Consider the following 17,767-nt stretch of genomic DNA (forward strand, 5'->3'; position numbering starts at 1 on the left):
ACCATCTTTTGTTTTGATGCTGTTCTTCTCTCATATTGAGGTCAATGCCCTGGTTATTTATTAGTAATTCGAAGCACTAACTCAACATTGTTGGGTCAGGAAATTTTTTTTTGTAACTTCATTAATTTGTGTGTTTGTTTCTATGGTCTGTTACTGTTGTATTGTGGAGCAAGGTGGATGTGAATGCAGCTAACTTCACAATTTCAAACTTGATTACCAAGGACAAGGTAAAAGAGCAGAGAGAGCAAAACAAGAAGTCCCCTGAACTGTTAGAGAAGTAACATAGCTGCTGGTTTTCTTAGAAAACTCATCTGTGCTTTTGTTTAGCTAAAGTTCGGCATTCTGTTTCTTTTATTAGGTACAGTTGGAATCCTCAAAGCAATGCATGAAATGCAGATAGAGCCTGACGTGGAAACGTATGCAGACTATGTTCTGACAAATTTTGATGATTTCAGCTCTTTGAGTAATTTGCTAAAGGTGAGTCCAGTTCTTCGACAACATCACCAAGTTTAATTTATTTCAGCAGGGATGTCTCAGATTTAGAATCATACCCTTGAAGTACAGTTTTAACCTATTTTCCTCTCTTTTTAAAAAATATTTACTGTTTATTTACTTAAAATATTTTTATGCTGCCCTTCCTCCTAATCAGGATTCACAAAGTGGCAACCATAAAAACATTTAAATAATTGAAATACAGTTAAAATGGAAAATTCAGTTAAAATACATAACACTAGAAGGAGGGCCAAAACTGTTATTGGGGGTATGCCAGATGAAACAAAAAAAAATCTTCACTTGCTGGCTAAAGTCACCAATAGAGAGAGATGGACAAATCTCTGAGGAGAAGAGTTTCAAAGTTTTGGTGTCACGATAGAGAAGGCTCTTTCTCAGGTTGCCACCCATCTAGCCTCAGATGGTGGGGGCAACTGAAGCGAAGCCTCCATGGATGACTGGAGTCAGTGGGTAAGTTCATAAGGGAGAGGGTGGTCTTTAAAATATATTGTTCCTGGGACATTCAGGGCTTTAAAGGTCAATAAAAGCACCTTGAATTGAGCCCGGAAGCAAATTGGAAGCTACTGTAGGTGGACCAAGACTAGAGTGATATGGTCCCAATGACTTGCTCCAGTCAGTACTCTGGCCACAGCATTCTGTACCAACTATAGCTTTCAGACAGTCTTCAAAGACAGCCCACGCAGAGCACACTGCAGTAATCTAATCTAGATGTTACCAGGTCATGCACTGCAGTGGCAAGATCTTTTCTGTCCAGGAAGGCCCACAGCTAGCACACCAGCCAAAGCTACTGAAAGGCACCCCTGGCCACTGTTGCCACCCACTGTTTATCCAACAGGAGGCCCAGGCCCACCCGCAAGCTACAAATGTGCTCCTTGAAGGGGAATGCAGCTCTATCCAGAAGAGGGGGTAACCCGTTTCCCAGGTCAGTCGTTCTCCCACAAGTAGCACCTCTATTTTGTGGGAATTAAGTTTCACCTTGTTAGCCCTCATCCATTCCAAAACTGCCTCTAGGCACCTATTCGGTTTCTGCAGACTACCTGGGATCTTCTGTTAATGCGAGATAGAGCTGAGTGTCATCTGCATATTGGTAGCACCTTAGCCCAAATTTCCGGTTGACCTCTCCCAGCAGCTTTATATAAATGTTGAAAACCATGGGGGACAAGAACCTTGGGAAACCCTGTAGGCCAAAGATCAAGGAGCAAAGCAGCAGTTCCCCCAGCACCACGCTCTGAAACTGTCCTTGGAGGCAGCACCAGAACCACCGCAAAACATTGCCCTCCAGTCCTGAAATGTGATTCAGAAGGATACCATGATGAATAGTATCAAAACCTGCCAAGTGATCCAGGAGAATGAACAGGGTCCTCCTGTCTTATCTCCTGGTGCATGTCATCCACCAGGGCAAACAAGGCTGTTTCAGTCCCATAACCAGGTCTGAAAACAGATCAGAATGAATGTAAACAATCCTCTTCATTGAGGAATCTTTGAAGCTGGCCAGCCACCACTCATTCAGTCACCTTGCACAAGAATGGTACATTTGAGACTGGATGGTAGTTATTCAACTCTCCTGAATCCAAAGTAGGTTTCTTTAGGAGTGGACACACCACTGCCCACTTTGAGGCAAGAGCAACCATTTTCCCAGGGAAGCATTTACTATCTCCTGGACCCAGGCTGCCTGCCCACCCCGTGGCAGAATTAATCAGCCAGGAGGGGAAAAGGTCGTACAAACAGGTGGTAGGTCTTAAACTTCCCAGACTCATATCATCATCCTCAGACTGCACAAGCTGAATGGTATACCGCACAACTGGACGAATTGGCACTCTGGAACCTGCAGATCCTGTTGCTGCTAATGTAGAGTCTAAGTCAGAATGGATGTGAGAGATTTTATCTGCAAAGTGCTTGGCAAAATGATTGCAGCAGACTGCAGAGCCAAAACCCAGTAGTAACTTGACCACCTGGAGGAGTTCCGCAGGGCTACACAGTGTGAATTTTATGGTGGAGGAAAAGTATTGATTCTTTGCTGCCTTTATGGCCACTGAACAGGCTTTCAAATGAACTCTAGCCCATACCTTGTCAGATTTGTCCCAAGTCTTTCTCCACCATCACTCTAGCCATCTTCCCTGTCTTTTCACTGAAAATACTTCAAAGAACAAATTTACCTAAATGAATTTCTTTGTGTAGTCGAGCTGAATGGAGTAGATCATTGATTTTTTGGTCATTTGTTCCATTTTGTAAGTTCTAGTATTCATGCCCAAATTGAATCCGGTACAGCTTATACCCAGAATTGGATTTTGTTGGTCTTAAAGGTGCCACTGGACTCAAACTTTGTTCTGTTGCTTCAGACCAACACAGCTACCCAACTGAACCCAGGACAGTTATACATAAATCAGCCACGCGGTACACGGTGCGGTCAAAAGGATGGTGGTGCCATATAATTATTTTCATAAATTCACAATGTGTTTTAAACATTAGGTAACTTGATAACGTCCTGTAGATCAGACCAGACCAGTGCTATACCCATAACAAAAGGGATGGGGCTTGGCTTCCCTTAGGTGACTCAGTGCTTGAGTGGATATTTGGACTCATTACTGTCAACTCTTAAATCAGCATGCACACCCTGGTGTTTCTTCACCATATCATGGTCTGTTTGTAGGAAGAAGGTTGCCCCGTACAGACTAAGGCACTCTCTGCATTAGAAATCAGGCATGAAGCTGCCAGTGGAAGCCTGGATAAAGTCCTTGCATTATGTAAGTATCCTTGGTACTGTAGTTGTTACCCAGATAGCTAGTTTATGTTATTAGTTATTTAAAACATTTTTATGCTGTCTTTCCATCCAATCAGGGTCCACAAGGTGGTGAACCTATAATATTAAAACATTTATATGTTGTTTTTAATTGCTCAAAATATTCAATAAAACACATGAACACAGGTATCACTACTGTGTTCTAAGGCTTTTCAGAATGACAAAAAAATTCTTTGAAATATGTTCTGTCTTAGTAAAAAAATGAATATCACTTACAGAATCATTTACCTCAGTTTAGTTTTGAAGTTTTATTGTAAGTATATTTTTGTATCATAAGACCTGCATTTATAAAAGTAGATGATAAACTAGCATTTTGCTTTATTTTGGGAAGTCTGCTGTTACTTAGTAGAGGATGTCTGCAGACAGTAGTGTAGTCAGGCCACAGATTCTCAAGTAACATTTTCGTGTATGCACACGGAAGCTTATACCCGGAATTCCACTTTGTTGACCTTAAAGGTGCCACTGGACTCAAACTTTGTTCTGTTGCTTCAGACCAACACGCTTACCCACCTGCATCTATTTTCTAGGAAGTTATATCGTAGGGGAAGTGGTGCCTTAGCACTCTGAAGATTTCGGTTGTTCTGTAAGGTAGAAGACAGTGGGTCCCTATGTGACTGCAGTATTAGAACCATATTTATTCAGATTTTTAAAATTTAAAATATCTGACTAAAATATCACGCAAAATTGCATGTGAAGGTAAAGTGAAATCAAATTTGATTGCAAATCTGTGTGTTGATAAAACAACTTTCTCAATTTTACTTCTAAACTATATATGCAGTTTACACAGATTTTCACCATGTCAGTTTGAGCATGAGCAATTCACTAAGATGGACTGATTAGGAGCTATAACAAAGACAGGATGTAATATGTCTTACATGATTTTAAACATACCAAGGTGAAAAGCAAAGCAACAATTACAAGTATTAGCAAAACCAAACGAACAACTGTACACAGTTTACTTTTAGGTTGCATGCAAACCAGACTAAATATTTTATATTCTCTAAATTGAGTAGTTTATTAAGGTAGTGAATATGGTTTGTGATCAAACTGGAACTTGGCTTTTGTGTATTTTTTATTGCTTTGTTTAATCTGTTACTTGTTTTAATGCTTTTTAATTATATTACGTTTTCACTGACTTCGGTGACCTGCCCTGAGCCTGCTTGAAGGGGAGCGTGGGAAATAAATCAAATAAATGGATCTATATGTATGTCTTTGTATGTCTTTCTCCTCATTTAATTGAAATTTAAGCCCTTTCTTAATTTACATTGAGATTCTTTTTCATCAGACTTTTTGTGTTGTTTACCCCCTTAAGTGAATCAGCTGTGAAAAATATAGGGAGGATTTTCCTGGAACATCAGCACCTTAATAGTAAATTTAAATACTTATGAAGATTTACAAGGAAAAAAATGAACTAAACACAGACTTTCAAATGCCTGCATCAAGCACCTGGAAGTGGTAGTGCTACACTCCTGTGCTGCTTGAGCATTGCCCAAGTAATTGTCAGTGATCTCAGTTCTTCCTGTGCTGATCGGAGGGAGAGGCTGCTTCTTGGCATCACCTCCTTCACCCATAGCTAATCAGAGTAGTCAAAGCTCATAAAACTATTGCATCTGTTCGGCTGGTGAAATCCTGTCATGGTACAGAGCTCACTCAGTCTAGTGCTGAGCATGCCGAAGTATCACACTCTTATAATATTGCATTCAAAATGTACAAGAGTTAGCATAATTTTTACTGCCCATTAATAAAGAGTTGTGGAAGTCTTCCTGTAACATTCAAATGTGAACAATGTTCTTTGACTGTTTTCAGTTCAGATCACTGCAGCAAATAAGACACCGAGACAGACTTTTCCTTAGCCGACTACTCTTTGAAAGTGAAAAAATTTGAGCCTTTTGACTCCCTTAAAATATTGGTACATAGTTAAACCACTGAATCTGTGAATTAGCTTGTTTAGTACTACTCTTATAAAGAAAGAGAGAATGCAGTTAAGGATCACTTTCATGGACCAATCTGTAAAGGGGCTATTAAAGCTGACTGCTACCAGGGGCTGCTGATTGTTCTTCTAATCTCTTGTAATGCAAAGATTTCCTCTCATCCAGATGAAAACTGAAGCATCAGTGATGGAGTCTGAACACATAAGACAGCATGCATAAGACCAGCTGTTTCCCTTTATCATACCATTCCACTCCACTTCATTGTCATCATCTTTGATTTTTTTTTAAAAAAAACTTGTTTGTTTCTAAGGAAACCAGGTTTCTGATTATCAGCAGTGGCTGAGCATGTAGATATGTGGTGTAGCTGATTTTGTTTTTTAATTTAATGAACGAAAACTTTTAAATATGGATTATTATTTGATGAGAAACAATTGCCATCCGATAGTAAATAATAGACCATTGGATGGAAGAATGTTTTACAAAAAAATGAGAGGGGAGCTACTAAATATGAGGCACGGTATAATCAAATGATCACTTTTTTGGTCCAGGGACTGGGCAAGATTGTTTTTAACCTCACATCATCCTAGGGACCCTTCCTATATATTGGTGTTGGAAGAATAATACACCTCTGTGTAAACAGTATTGAGTTGGAGCAAGCAAGCTGTCAGCAGAAGGTACTTACTGTTGCAGATCTCCCCCCTCACTTTCTCCTTTTTCCCAGTGCTCCTTTCCAACACTGGGAGAACTGATTCCCAGTGCCATGAGAAGGTGGTGGGCTGCAGCAAAGAGTGGGGTAAAATCACCATTCCTGCCTCTTCGGGTTGGTGTGCTGATAGAGGAGTCAGGAGGAAATTATTTTGTCTCCTCCCTTCTCACTGCAGCCCACCGACCCACATGACTTTTGCTCCACACAAGTCCCATTGACCACAGTCATCAACTTGTCCAGGATCAGAAAAAACTGCTAGCAGGAGGTATCTGTGATCCTTTAATGGTCAGATGCTGGAGTCAGCCCATTCTGTTAAAATTGTGGTTGTGTGCCCATCCATTTTGTGCATATGCCTCATGAATGGAAGCTCAAAAGCCATCTGAGCTGCTGATATGGTATTACTGGAATACTTTGCATTATAGAAATTGAAGAAAACAAACACTTCAATTTTTTGGAACTTAGGAGAGTTGGTTATTTTCCAGAGCTTTTCTAAACATATGGACTTAGGTGATAGAATGCTAGACTGTATCAATTCAGACTCTGTGTGTGTGTGTGTGTGTGTGTTGAAATTCTCCCCTCTGACAAAATCTTCCTGCATGTAGTAAATATCAGGAGATGGTCACTCTACATGTCTCATCCTAGTTTTCTCAAAGGAAGAAGTTTGCATCTACCTAATGGAACTCTGTAGGCTTAGGTATTTAGTGTGCCATAATTAAAAATATTTATACTCCTGAATTCTAATTTAAAATTATTTGAGGTGGTTCCCAAACATAGGATTGCGATAAAAACTTGAAAACTATAATAAGCATAGTAAACCAAATCAGGTTTAAAAAATTGTGGCAAAACAAGAACATCTTAGCATGGTATCAAACATCATCAAAACTGGTGTCTGGTTGAGAGGTAGAGGGAGGTTCTTTTGTAAACAAGGTGACACAAATGAAAAGGCCCTGTCCTTCATAGCATCAAAATGCAGAGGGTATAAAGCATTTCCTGCAAAAAAAAATAAAATGGAATTCCTGTGAAGTTAATAGACAAGCATGCATTCCTTAACGTTTGGACTATATAGTTTGGACTACAATGGTTTAAACCAGCACCTTGCATTTGGCCTGGATATATACAGGCACTCATGTATAAACTCCCCAGAGCGACCTTGCTGATGTGTTCTGAATGAACTGTAGCTTCCTGTCTGTCTTCAAATGGAGCCTCTCATGACGGCATTAATTTACAAGGAAAGAGCCAATGGAGATTAATGCTTGGTGATAAATTTTCTATATATGGATGTGCAGTAGCATTGAAAGAGTCCAAAAAGATATGTAACCCAAGGCCAGGATATTGCACATCGGTCTGTTTTATGATTTATGAACAAAGGCTAATTAAAGAGATGTTACTGGAAGATTGAGATTTAATGTGCAATAGTTTTATAAAATGGATTCCCATTAAATACCTATTCTTTGGTCCTGATAGTTTAGTGAATGATTTTTAGAGAAGTTTGGGTCAAAACCTTCTAAAACATTTCATTTCCTCTGCAGTGTCTTCAGCAGATATGCCATCTGTGGATCTTGTTCAGTTCAGAGGTAGCCTTGTACAAGGATTCAGAAGGTAAGAGTTTGTGGCTCATTCTCACTCTTTTCTTTACATGGTCTTACGTCTTGATTCAAGATCTGGAGCAGATTTTTAAAAGTGATTTCTAGCCATTTTAGCTGTGCAGGAAACGTGACTGACCGTCTCAGGACTTAGACAGGATTTTCCCTGTGGGCTGCAAAAAGTAGTGTGGATGGCTGTCTGAGTCCCCCAATCTGATCCAGTCCTACCTTCCTTTTGGTGAATCACTTATGCCACCTCACAGATGGAGATGAGGATCAAAACTTAGAACCCATGTAAGTGCTGGCATTAGCATGTTTTGGTTCTGGGAACTGAAAGCAACAACAGTGATGAGAGCTGTGCAGAAACTTTGTGATCTTTAAGTAGTTTATTCTCCCAACCAGGTGACTTACATGCTGTAAGTCATGATAAGTCATACCATTTTGGGTGGCAAGTGGGACATCGCTTTCCTGAATGGCCACTTCCCATATAACACCCTCCAAAACCCGCATTGCAAGGAGAAGGCTAGCCTAGAAGTCGTCTTGCTGGCCTGCTAGTTTTGTATATACATTTGCTTGTCTATATTATGGGAGCCTCTCCTTGATTATAGTGCTAGGGATACATTTTGTTTTCTTTATTAGGTGTGTTATGTTGCCAACTTTAGTTTTTTTGCTTGTTGTTAAATAATGTTGTAATTCCGTCTTTTCTGATGTTCAGTGTGTGCACATGTCTGATTTCAATACATTTGGCAAAGGAAATGATAACTTAAAATCATGATCAGATTCTTTGAGCTGGTACTGCCACTTTTGGTAGAATCCATGAAGGTCTGTAGAAGCGGGGAAAGTGTCCAAAGTCACTTTCATTGTACTCTAAAGGAGGAATCTTAAAGTATTAGTTTTGAAAACTCTTCATTTCAGAATGCTGCTTCTAGGGAAAGTTTAAGGAGCCTAGGATGAAAAAAAATATGAACAGTACAATAACAATAGATATGGTTTGCTAGTATAGTGGTGAAAATTTTCATTCATTTGAGTAGTGGTAATGGCTTAGTGTTAGCGTATCTGGTTGGCATTCAGAAGCTCCCAGGTTTAATCTCCAGTTAAAAGAATCAGGTAGTAGTTGATGGTAATGGCCTGAGGCTCTGGAGAGCCACTGCCAGTCAGAGTAGACAATGCTGACCATGATGAACCAATGCTCTCACTCAGTATAAGGCAGCTTCACGTACTCATATTATTTCCCATTGTGCTTTCAAGTCAGCAGGTTGATCTGATCCAGCTTGGCTGAAAATTTGTGTATTAGCATGCATAGTTAGACTGAGAGGAAAATGAAATAAGGGAAGATTGTGATAAGCCACTTCAGCAGTTCTTTCTCCTCAAATATCTTTGTTTGTGACACAGAGAAATAAACTATTCTCTTGACAAATGCCCGGAAATGTTGGATTGGAGAGTGCAATCATCCTAAATTTTTTAGTTACATTAAGACATTGAAGGTCAGACCTTGTACATGAATGTGTATTTTGAAAACTGTCTCTGTGTGTTTAACGTGCTCTCGTCAAAGAATAATCTCAAAGACTGTTGAGAGATGTTTTGTAAATGCAGAACGTCACTAATCAAAGGAGCAGACATTAGAGGAATGACAAGTACAGCTAACTGTGCATATCTCTAAAAACGTCCAGTGCTGTAGATGCTTGCATAACTTCTACTTTTGAATACGTCTGACGACATTCCGGGGTTTGAATCTGCAACAAAGTATTGCTATGTCTATATATACAGTTTTTTAAAAAAGAAGAAAGCACCTGTCTTGAAATGTTCATTTTACATTTATAAAGAGTAAAAGAATTCTTTATGTCCAAAGAAGAGCTGAACAAAATAAACAGAAGCCTTACATAAGAATAGATTTTTTATAGATGTAGCATCCATTTATAAATGTGCAGCATTATAGGAAATAGTATTTGTATGGTTGTGGGTAGCATACAACCTGTACTAGGGATCTCTGCTGTGGTGCCCATGGGCCCCATGGTGCCCACTGAAACTTTTCCTGACACCCCAAGTTGTGTTTAGAAAGTGGGTGGGACTTTTCTCCCCCAAGGCTTCTAATAGACCACTGGAGATTTAATTGCCTGCACAGATTTTTAAAAGCGTTGCTTGGACAGCAGCTGCCACCACAGCACAAGGATCTAGCCTTGCCAGTCCCCAGGTGGGGGCGGGGGATCCCCTGCTTTTGTGGGCTTTTGTTCACCACTGGCCAGCTAGCCAGAGAGGGAACTCCACTCCCTAACAGATGTTCCTACAGGACATCAGCAACACGATGACATCAATTCCGGAAGTGACATCATCATGCCTGGGGGGGCACTCTGCCTTTTGGGCAAAACTCTATGGTTTATTGCCATTTTTACCATAGAGTTTTGCCCCAAAAGTAGAGTGTCGCCCTGATGTTATTGACGCGATAGCATCACTTCTGAAAGTGATGTCTTCGAGTTGCTAACATCCCCGTCCACCCCCGGAAGGCCCCCCAAATCCCCCTGCCAGTACAAGGTAGGCACCTGGCAGTCCTACAAGGGTCTTTACTGTGTGACTGAAGGTAAGCTGCAGCAGCCATGTTTGTGGCTGGCTCCACCTTGGTCAGCAGCCATTTTGTGGTTGTGCCCTCTACACTGTGTCTGATCTAAAGGTGCCCACGGGGTCAAAAAGGTTGGTGTTATTTGTAACTGGGTTTTTTGTTGTTGTTGTCTTCTTTATGGTTCTCTCCTCTCTTTGAGGTCTGTGAAAGAGGATTGTGATATTTTATTGAGGATTTCAGCTGCCCCTGCCCCCTTGTCAACTCTTCCTAACCCATGGTAGTTCATTTTTGTTTGATTGTTCCCTGGAAACCAGATTTTGAAGGATAGTGATAGTTTACCACATCCTGCATTTTGTGTTCAGTTGTGTGTTTGTGAAATTCAGTCAAGTCTTTTCACCCAGCTGCCTCTTTGTTTCATTAGCCTGGATATCAAGAGTAATTTTAGATAGTTACAACGCCTGTGCTGCTAGAGCCTTTGCTGATGTGTTTAAGTACTTTTTTATGTTTCTCCACATGCTGCCAACAAATTATGTATTTTATGAGCCTTTTTTGATATTGGTGGTATTGTGCTTTGAGAACTACATTAAATAAAATTATTAAACATTTTTTTAAAAAGGTTGGGGACCCCTGAGCTGTACCTTAGCCAACACAAATCTGGGAAATACCAGTTTGCTCATACTTAGTGGCTAAAAATGGATTTCATTGTGCATTTATGTTATGGATTTTAAATTGATTAGTTCACTTTGATCTGCATCAAATACTGCTGCACCCCTCTGAGTTTCCTTGTTAACTCATCATTAAGTATGGGTAATCTGGTCTTCCCTCCATATCGTAACTGAAAAGGGAACTACAACTCAATTCAGTAACTATACTACGCTGTGCTTTGAGCCTCCAGCTGTACAAGAAGCATACTCTCCTTAATAGCTGTTTTTCCTGTTTCACTTTCTGTCCTCACAGTACTCCTCCTTATAGATTTTCTTCTGTTTCCTTGGTGTATCACTTCTGGAGGTTTAGCTGTGGCCTTAATGGTTTGTCAGTCCAGATATAATAACAAATTATAATTAGCACATTATATAGTTTTCAAGTCCTCTTTAATGCTGCTGCCCTCTGCATACTTACCTAGGAGAGCACAGCAGGACTCACTGATAAGTAAATGTCAAAAGTAAAAGCTGAATATCATAATCTCATATGAATCACAAACCATCTCTCCAGAACTACACTGAACAACTGTTTCTTTAGACACCATATCAACTGTGATTAAAGAAGTTTAAATACTGCTTAGGATACAAGTTATGATTACAGATGCATTAAATGATTTGGAGAACCTGCCCCAGTGGAATGTGTCAACTGTGCACAGGCTATCACTTGTACTGCTCACCACTGCAAGGGGAAGCAAAATTAATTTGGCATTAGACCAGGCATCAAAATAGTGGTGATGTTTAAAGAGTGCTTTTGTAGTGTATTTTGATAATAGTCAGTGGCAATAGACATTGTAATAGGGTTTGCCATTGATTTTGTCCCCTTGACTTTATTTTAAAGTAGTTCGGCCCAGTTTTGATGCAACTGAATAATCATTCAGAAAGAGCACAGAATGTCATATAATTCAGAATATGGTTTTAGCTCTTTTAGAACCAAAGAACCTAAAGTGTAAACTTAACCAAGAAGGATGCTTTCAAAAAATGTCCTGCTGGTTCTCTGACCAGGAATTTCAGAGAAAAAAATGACTCTCTGAGAGTATCCTTCTGAGAACAATTTTGACGTCATCAGGAACTGATGTGTCAGATCAGTTGCATGTCAGTTCAGAGAGGAACTTGCCCTGGAAAAGTCATCCAAGCTTTGAAGCAGCATTTTGTTTTCTCTGTGGACCTGTGCTTGGCTCACTTTCGAGATAGTCTGCCAGAGGCATAATGAGCTTAAATAAATGTGTTTCAAAGCTCTAAGGATCCTTTAAAATGTTGTTCTTCTGAATGCAACATACGGGCTAATTATTAACAGTCTTTGTTTTTTATTTCTTTTGTCAATCACAAAGCATCAGTTTTTACAGAATCATTAAATTTTGTTTTCTGATGCGCTATAAACAAAATCCAGTTTTGTTCAAATGTATCTGTTTGAGGTCTTCCCATTTTTTATAGTGTAACTTTATGCCAGTCCATTATACATAGTACAGTCTTTGCTATGAAAACTTTGAGAGATGAAAAATCGGATAGATATTCAGTAATTCAGTAGTATTAGATATCTGGTTAGCCTCTAGATGGGGTTTGGTGTTCACTGCATGGAGTGGAAGAAACTACATAGTTTTTGGATCATTAAGTTAGCACTAGTTGACTAAGGTGCTGCACTGTCAGCACCAGGAGTCACCTGGGAAAAGGCAAAATCCAATGTTAGCCTGTTGCAGCAAAAGCTGTTGTGGCACTTTAAAGCATATTTATATTTCTACTGCTGACTTTGGATAATGTAAATGATACATTATTTTCACAATGGAAGCAGGTAATAATGCTTTCCATGCATTTGGGCTGGTATTATTTCACTTCATAAATGACCTGGATTCAGGGATGAGGTAGTTGCATTTACCGAGATCCTTAAGATGGTGAATCCTAAGCAAACTTTAATGCTCTGAAACCATAGTATCCAAATTTCACAATACTTTTTAAAAAATTGGTTGTGACAACTCAGGAAAGATTGTCATCAGTGAACTGTCTGATAAATCAACTGTATGCGCCTTTGCCGTGAAAAAAGGGCACAATCACTGATACTTGCATAAGAAGGGATTTAATATAAAACTGTTGTACCATATCATATATTTAATAAAAATGTATTAATGTTTGATACAAGCTGAGGCCTTCAAGGAATTTGGGGCAGAGCAAACAATTTGTAAATCCCACCTAAAGACTGCCTGATATCCCTACCCCCCAAGATTCTGTAAACTCTCTAGGGCATGAGCAGGTGGACTCTCCCCCTTTCCCCATCAGCTGTCACTGTACATGGTATTTCATCTCTTTTGTAGCATTTTCTGCCCTCCTGGTGCCAATTTTGAAGTTTTCTTGCTTTAAAAAAAAATTATTTACAAAGTCACATTTTTTCCTGTATTCTTGGGAAGATCGTCTGCCACTTTCCCTCATGTCCATTCTTCCCTCAAACTGGCAGCCTTCTTGGTTTCTCCCCCTTTCCTGCTTCCTTCTATCTCTCCAACAGCCTTTGCGCCATTTTCCTGTTTTCTTCTATCCCTCCACTCCAGCTCCACTCGCTTCCTCTGATCTTCCTACATATTCCCCCCACACACTCATAATTTGGGATTCCTAGATAACCACATACGATTTTTTTTTTAATTTATGCAAACCCAGGGATTGTGTCAAGTTTGCAGAAGCATGTCCCCTGTATGCCTATGGTCCCACTGAGTAGTGTTCTTTTTTAAAATCTGCATCTGAGTCCAACTTCAGAATTAGATATATGATTTCAATTCTCAGAGTATTGTGTACAATTGTGGTACCTTTGTCTGAAAAAGGTACTGATAATTAAAATGCTCCATCAATCAATACACAAAAGGAAGTCTTTCTTCAATGAAAAATTAAGTTATGCAATGCAGTACTGCTATAAGTGTTGAAGCTTTGGTTTCTGTCAGTAATTTTTTTTAAAGAAATGGGCAAACTCGTGGAAGACAGCTCTATAATAGCCATTGCCATGATGGTTACTTCAGATCTTTCTGTTCAGATTATGGCTCACGTTGTGGCTCCTATCATTGTGCGCTGCTTGTAAGTTTCCAAGAGAATCTGGAAGTGGCTTCCCATTATTGAAACAGAATTCTGGACTACTTGGTCAATTTTCCAGTGTAATTATTGCATTGATAATACTGTGTTTTAACATTTGTTTTACCTTGTCCATGTCCACAGATAACTACAATAACAGCAGTGGAATAGTTTTTATCCCCTTAACATTTGTTAGCAGTGCAATAATTTAATTTCATGCACACTGCAGACCTGTGCCTTCGTATAATATCAATATATATATATATATAACTAGCAGGAAGGCTTGTTGTAAAACTAATACAAGGAGCTCTAGAAAGATGGAGTAGCAGGTTCCCCCACCCCAAGGTGCAGCTCCTCCCTGCGGGCTGCTAGGGCAGCCAGGGGATAGGGACAGCTTCGGAGTGACACATCATGGAGCCAACTGAGTTTGAGGAGCTCTCTGGAGTTCCACAGATATGACTTTAACATCACCTCCTCCCTGATTCCTCTCTATGAGGATTCTGGGGAAAGAACCTACGACTTTCTGCATGCAAATCATATTCTGTACTGTAGAGGAGCAAGTTGTTCCCGTCAGCCCATACTGTTCTCTGCACTCATTTATACAATTGGCTTTTTTTTGGGGGGGGGGGGTTGCTCAGAAACAATGGTGGTACCTACATCCTTCGAACTGGTTTCCCCCTCCCTCCCCGCACCACACAACACCCATACCCACACTGATTCCCCCCCCGGCTGTGTCCCAGGCCTTTCACTCTGGGGGGGGCGTAAATGTGGCGATGCATGTCTGTGGAGGGTTTGGCAATTGTCCGTTGTTCCCCCAGTGTTCTCCCAGTGTTGTATTCCATGGCGGGACAGTGTGGTGTGGCTCTGGGACAGCAGGAGGTGGGGCGGGCAGCGACCCAGCACTCCATGAGGTCCCTGGAGCAGCGGACAGGGCAACTGCCGCTGGCGGCAGCAGAAGGGCAGGTGGCAAGCAGCAGCATCAGGAGCAGCTGCTCGGTAGAAGGGAGAGCTCCCTCCCCTCTTGGAAGCGGGCTGGCCAATGGGTGGAGGAGAGGGCCCCTGGTGCGGGCCTGGCTTCCCGCCTTCCACCCACCAGGTGCTTGTCCCTGACAGGCCACTGGTAAGCCACAGGGACCCAAAAATGGGATCTGGCGGGGGCAGGGTTTTTTTTTGACATGGCGGTGGTGGCTCCTTGGAATGGCGGAGCAGCTTCCCGGTGGACAGGAGAGCTTCCTCCATTTGGGGCGGAGGAGATGACCCCTGATGCGTGCCCCGCTCCCCACCTCCCACCCACGAACCCACCCACCTACCAGGTGCTTGTCCCCGAGAGGCCGCTGGTAGGCCGCAGGGAAGTAAAACTGGGATCCGGCAGGGGCGGGCTTTTTTTGATGCAGCGGGGTGTCTGAAGTGGGGCAGGTAGAGTGTGGCTCCTCTTCCGAAATGAGCAGTGGGTGGCGGGCAGGGGCAGGCAGCGGCATGCACTGCCCATAGGCACCGGCTTCAGTACAGGCCGAGGCCAGGCGCAGCAACAGCACGAAGCAGCAGGGCCAGAATCAGCGGGAAGTGACAGGGCTGGAGTCTCGGTCTTCTGAGGGGGGCAGGCACAGCATCAGCGTCTTCTGAGGTAAATTTTGGCAGGTGCTGCTTCTGTGGGCGGGACTCACGCAACGCAGCCAGTGGATAGTGACATGTTCTGAGTGACACATCATGGAGCCAACTGATTTAGGAGTGTGTTCACAAAAGCACCACCCCAAATGACAATTACTATATAGAGAGATTCTTAAGGTAGCTCTATGTGTGGATACTTAAATCTGGATTTTGGAGCTATAAATAGAAATATATGTCTTTATACAATCCTTACAGAAGTCCAGTGTTTGCAAAATAGTCTGAAACCTAAGAAAGGGGGGGGGACCCAAAATAATAGAAGCAGTGCCTGTTAAGAAATTTGTGAAGTTGCCATTGTTGGGATTGCGCCACAACCCTACTATTGCTAACCTTCAAGCTTTGGTTCTTTCAGTAAAAGGCGGTGAGAGGGGTACGGCACTTTCCAGGCTTACTTTGGTCTGCCCAGCTGCTCATTACTATCCAACAAGCAGCCACTGTGGGTAGTGGTTAGAATTTCAAATTGGGATCTGGGAGACCCAGGTTTGGATCCTGGCCCTGTGCAACTGGGCCTGGCCTCACTAGGGTTGCCAGAACCCCAATTCGGGTGGGGGTTCCCCTGATTTTTGGAGCTTCTGTTTGCTGTTGGCCAGCTGGCTGGCAGGGGAAGCCCTACCCTGAAATAGGTGTGATGCCATCGTGTGGAAGTAATGTCATCATGTTGGGATGTTGTGCGGCAAAGCTCTGTTTTTAGGGCAATGTTCTATGGTTTTAGGCCAAAAAACCCATAGAGTTTTGCCAGAATGGAGAGCGTCATTGTGCGATGTCCCCAACATGATGATGTCACTTCCACATGACATCACCATGTTGGGGATGTCTCGGCCCACCCCCAGAACACCCCCACCCCCCCACCTGCAAGCTAAGGGACCTTGGCAACCCTAGGCACTACACCATACAACTGGGCCCAACCTTTTCTTGGGAGGTACTGCCAGGGGAGGGGAGGGGGGGAACTGAAGATATGGGGTCAGATAAAGGTTGTTTGGCTCATGAGTGGGAAGGAGAGAACGAAGCAGGAAAGGGGGGGAGGTTATGGGGGCTTTCAGGAAAGAGAAAGAAGAAATAGTGTGAAAAGACAAAATGAGATACTACCTCTCAGCAAATCCATGCAGGTTCCTCATTTGTAGTACATATTTGCAGTGGTGTTGTGTTTCTTTAAACTGGGAACTACAGCTTTTATATTAGGCATGTACATTTGCCACCTTGTTAGGTTTTTATTTACAGCCAGAGAAAGACTTCTACATCTGTTGTCTCAATATCATAGCATTTTGTTGGAGTGGGGGTAAGGCACATTTTGGCAGAGTTCTCTCTGGTTCCCAAGACTTGAATCTGAGATCTTTATGTGTCAGGCAGAATTCACACAAAGCAATAATGATTTTTTTAATACATAGAAATGAAATTTTTATAATCCCTCACAATTTGTGGGAATGAAGAGGAGTTGTATATTTCATATACTGTATTTTGAATAATATGAAGCATAGCTGTCAATACTAAATAATATGAATAGATGACTCTTTAAAATGTTGTCTAAATTTTGTTAAAACACAAATAGATTACAGTTATACCATTGGCTCAAAAAACTATTTTAAAAGGGAGTATGTGAAATCTTGTTTATTTCTGTGATCATGTTGAATGATTAATCAGAGTATTTTATTTATTTGTTTGTTTATTTAATTATTTTATTTATTTTTAGATTTGTATCTTGCCCTCCCAATGGCTCAGGGCGGCTAACATATGGCAAAGCTGGGTTGAATAGATAAAATACAATAAAATACACAACATTTAAAACCACAATAAAATCCATACAATAATCAAGGTGCTCTGATCTTCCTACGTAAATCACCCAAGACGGGGAACAATGAACCCAATTCGGCGGCCAGCTATCTCAATAACGCGGTCTCCCGCAGCGCTGCTCTATGCGCTTCTGCCAGGTGATGCTTGCCCCCGATGATAGGGGCAGACGATTAAGCACTACCACGGGGGTGGGATAGTGGCGGCGGTGGCTCCTACTCGAAAGCCTGGCGGAAGAGCTTCATCTTACAGGCTCTGCGGAACTGCATAAGGTCCCGCAGGGCCCAGATCTCCTCTGGGAGCTTGTTCCACCAGGTAGGAGCCGCCACCGAAAACACCCTGGCCCTAGTAGGGGCAAACTTAAACTCTCGGGGGCCTGGAACTTTCAGGAGATGGAGACTCCCTGATTGTAGTGCTCTTGGGGGAACATACGGGGACAGGCGGTCCTTCAGGTAAGCCGGACCCCGGCCATTTAGGGCTTTAAAGGTAA

The 17,767-nt window shown here is 41.8% G+C and overlaps 1 protein-coding gene across 1 annotated transcript in view; it reads left to right on the forward strand.

The window, feature by feature from the left end:
• The window catches only part of LRPPRC (leucine rich pentatricopeptide repeat containing), a 132,063-nt gene that overhangs the window by 19,994 nt on the left and 94,302 nt on the right, over window positions 1-17,767 (forward strand). The window contains exons 10-12 of the mRNA XM_015410155.1: window positions 359-477; window positions 3,161-3,254; window positions 7,477-7,546. Coding sequence (XP_015265641.1) covers window positions 359-477; window positions 3,161-3,254; window positions 7,477-7,546 — 283 coding nt within the window. The remainder of the gene's footprint in view (window positions 1-358; window positions 478-3,160; window positions 3,255-7,476; window positions 7,547-17,767) is intronic.

This window comes from Gekko japonicus, unplaced genomic scaffold (assembly GCF_001447785.1).
Source record: "Gekko japonicus isolate JY-2015 unplaced genomic scaffold, Gekko_japonicus_V1.1 scaffold681, whole genome shotgun sequence".
NCBI classification, from domain to species: domain Eukaryota; kingdom Metazoa; phylum Chordata; class Lepidosauria; order Squamata; family Gekkonidae; genus Gekko; species Gekko japonicus.